The sequence below is a fragment of the Chrysemys picta genome, chromosome 17 (assembly GCF_011386835.1).
Source record: "Chrysemys picta bellii isolate R12L10 chromosome 17, ASM1138683v2, whole genome shotgun sequence".
In the NCBI taxonomy this organism is placed as follows: Eukaryota; Metazoa; Chordata; order Testudines; family Emydidae; genus Chrysemys; species Chrysemys picta.
Genome location: NC_088807.1, coordinates 17,546,221 through 17,549,079, shown reverse-complemented (window position 1 = coordinate 17,549,079; position 2,859 = coordinate 17,546,221). Strand labels below are relative to the sequence as shown.

The window sequence follows — 2,859 nt, the reverse complement described above, 5'->3', positions numbered from 1 at the left end:
ATTTGACTTTGTGGCAGGGGGAGGACGGTTACAGATCCCATGCTGTGTGGCTCTGTCATCCTGCCTAAGGACCGGCGCTTAAGATCTGTAACTGCCCTCCCCCGCCACAAAGTCACAGAGCAACCCACCCCCCCCCCAACATTACATCAAAACAACCTCCCAGACTAACCGGGGCAACTAGTCACTGCATCACTGCACTGTGTATGTGCCCTGCTGCTGTGCCTGCCCCCGACTATGTACCCTGCCAAAGGAGACTGTCCTGTCCAATTACCAACCCCCTTTCCCCTCCTCCTCCAAAAGAACATGATTGAAACAGTAGTTAACAGAAACGAATTTTTTATTATCAACTACACATGGCATTGGGAGGTGAAACTTGGATGGGGGCTTGTGTCAGGCGGGAAGGAAAGAACTTTTCAAATTTTGGGAAATGAGAGCCTTCTGCTACTAGAGCTCTCTGCAGGGGTGGAGTGAGACTTAGCAGGGACTCTGCCGCCTCTCCTTCTTTGCACTTTGGGTGAGGTGGGTATGGGACTTGGTGGCGGGGGAGGGCGGTTAGAGATGGACTGCAGCGGGGCTCTGTCCTCCTGCCTCCGTTCCTGCAGAACATCCACAAGGCGCCGGAGCGTGTCCGTTTGCTCCCTCAGTAGTCCAAGCAGCGTTTGAGTCGCCTGCTGGTCTTCCTGCCGCCACCTCTCCTCCCGATCCATGTTGGCTTGGTGCATTCGGGTCAAGTTCTCCCGCCACTGGGTCTGCTGTGCTGCCTGGGCTTGGGAAGAGGCCATAAGCTCAGAGAACATGTCCTCCCGTGTCCTCTTCTTCCTACGCCTAATCCGCGCTAGCCTCTGGGAGTGTGATTCCAGGCTAGGTTGTGAGACAGTCGCAGACGGGGCTGTGGAAATGGGAAAAAGGGAGTGAATTCCTCAGAAAGATAAATGTAGTTGTGAACAAAGAACATAGTCTTTCTCTGTGAACAAGACCATGCACAGCACCTTTCACATGCGCACTCAGCACAAGGTCGAATTCTCGGCCTTCGCATTCAGTGCCTGGGGTCTTGAACAGCACATTTGAGAAGCGAGGCAGCACAACGGAATTTCTGTTGCAGGCAGACATGGTAAGCCGTAGACCTGTGGCAGTTTAAAACTTTTATATTACCACTGGCCTCATTTCACATTTAAATCAATGTCAGTCCCTGCTGCCAGCAATCCGGCAAGCGGGAACTCTGCCCCTGTCCCACCCCCTCGCGGCTGTCCCCGGGAACGATCCCTTTCGGCTGCCCCTCTCCCGCCTCCACCGCGTGGCTGCAAACCAGCGGTTACAGTTCTGTAAAGGAACGGGAAAGCAGTCCCAACACTAACATTCCCCTACCTAATTAAAAGCAGGTCACCATGGCCGACATCACCCTGATGAGGATCTCCGAGAGCGACAAAGAGAGAATGCTCCGGGAAAGCCTCCAAAGACCAGGGCCGTATGCCGCCCTGCTGTGCAGAGCAATGATCCCCGAGTACTTGATAATCTCGTGGCGCGGCAACGTGTCGTACTTCGGAGGACCCAATAAGGCCGCTCTCCCCAAGAACCTCATGCAACGGCTTTCAAGTTACCTCCAGGAGAGCTTCATCGAGATGTCCCAGGAGGATTACTGCTCTATCCCCGGACACATAGACCGCATTTTACTGTAGCTGCAGTAGCAGGGAATAAACAGTAGAGCGGCTTGTGCAGGACAATCACTGAAAACCGGACATTGCTAGATTTCTTTTCAAAACTTGCACTGCCCATTACTAAACCGTTAAGCGCCTAGGGCACACTAATCATGAACAACCCATTCTTTTAATTGTTAATATTCCTGTTTTGTTAAAAATAAATGTTTAGATGTTTACAACACTTACTGGCTGATCCTTCACCAGATTCTGTGTCCGGGGTAACGGCTGGGGACGCTTCGTAGGGGATCTCTGTAAGGGTGATGAAGAGATCCTGGCTGTCGGGGAAATCAGCGTTGTGAGAGCTGCCGACTGCCTCGCCCTCCTCATCTCCTTCCTCATCTTCCCCATCCCCTAACATGTCCGAGGAACCGGCCGTGGACAGTATCCCATCCTCAGAGTCCACGGTCACTGGTGGGGTAGTGGTGGCGGCAGCACCGAGGATGGAATGCAGTGCCTCGTAGAAACGGGATGTCTGGGGATGGGATCCGGAGCGTCCGTTTGCCTCTTTGGTCTTCTGGTAGCCTTGTCTCAGCTCCTTGATTTTCACGCGGCACTGCGTTGCATCCCGGCTGTATCCTCTCTCTGCCATGTCTTTAGAGATCTTCTCGTAGATCTTTGCATTCCTTCTTTTGGATCGCAGCTCGGAAAGCACGGACTCATCGCCCCACACAGCGATGAGATCCAAGACTTCACGATCAGTCCATGCTGGGGCTCTCTTTCTATTCACAGACTGCACGGCCATCACTGCTGGAGAGCTCTGCATCGTTGCCAGTGCTGCTGTGCTCGCCACGATGTCCAGACAGGAAATGAGATTCAAACTGGCCAGACAGGAAAAGGAATTCAAATTCAAATTTTCCCGGGGCTTTTCCTGTGTGGCTGGTCAGAGCATCCGAGCTCGCACTGCTGTCCAGAGCGTCAACAGAGTGGTGCACTGTGGGATAGCTCCCGGAGCTATTAGCGTCGATTTCCATCCACACCTAGCCTAATTCGACATGGCCATGTCGAATTTAGCGCTACTCCCCTCGTCGGGGAGGAGTACAGAAGTCGAATTAAAGAGACCTCTATGTCGAACTAAATAGCATCGCAGTGTGGACGGGTGCAGGGTTAATTCGATTTAACGGCGCTAACTTCGACATAAACGCCTAGTGTAGACCAGGCCTAA

General features: G+C 52.9%; 1 protein-coding gene across 1 annotated transcript; it reads right to left on the bottom strand.

The window, feature by feature from the left end:
* Positions 1-319: 319 nt before the first annotated feature.
* On the bottom strand, positions 320-2,859 carry LOC135976307 (uncharacterized). Its single transcript, XM_065571359.1, has 2 exons — positions 1,884-2,859; positions 320-889 (listed from the first exon to the last, which is right to left on the bottom strand). Exons 1-2 carry the CDS (start codon positions 2,458-2,460, stop codon positions 414-416), a joined length of 1,053 nt encoding a protein of 350 aa, XP_065427431.1. The 5' UTR covers positions 2,461-2,859; the 3' UTR covers positions 320-413.

Excerpts from the sequence above, each read along its gene's own strand:
- LOC135976307 (XM_065571359.1), bottom strand. The coding sequence starts at position 2,460 with ATGCAGAGCTCTCCAGCAGTGATGGCCGTGCAGTCTGTGAATAGAAAG. Across the intron at positions 890-1,883 it reads ATCTGGTGAAGGATCAGCCA|CCCCGTCTGCGACTGTCTCA; the intron begins GTAAGTGTTGTA and ends CCATTTCCACAG.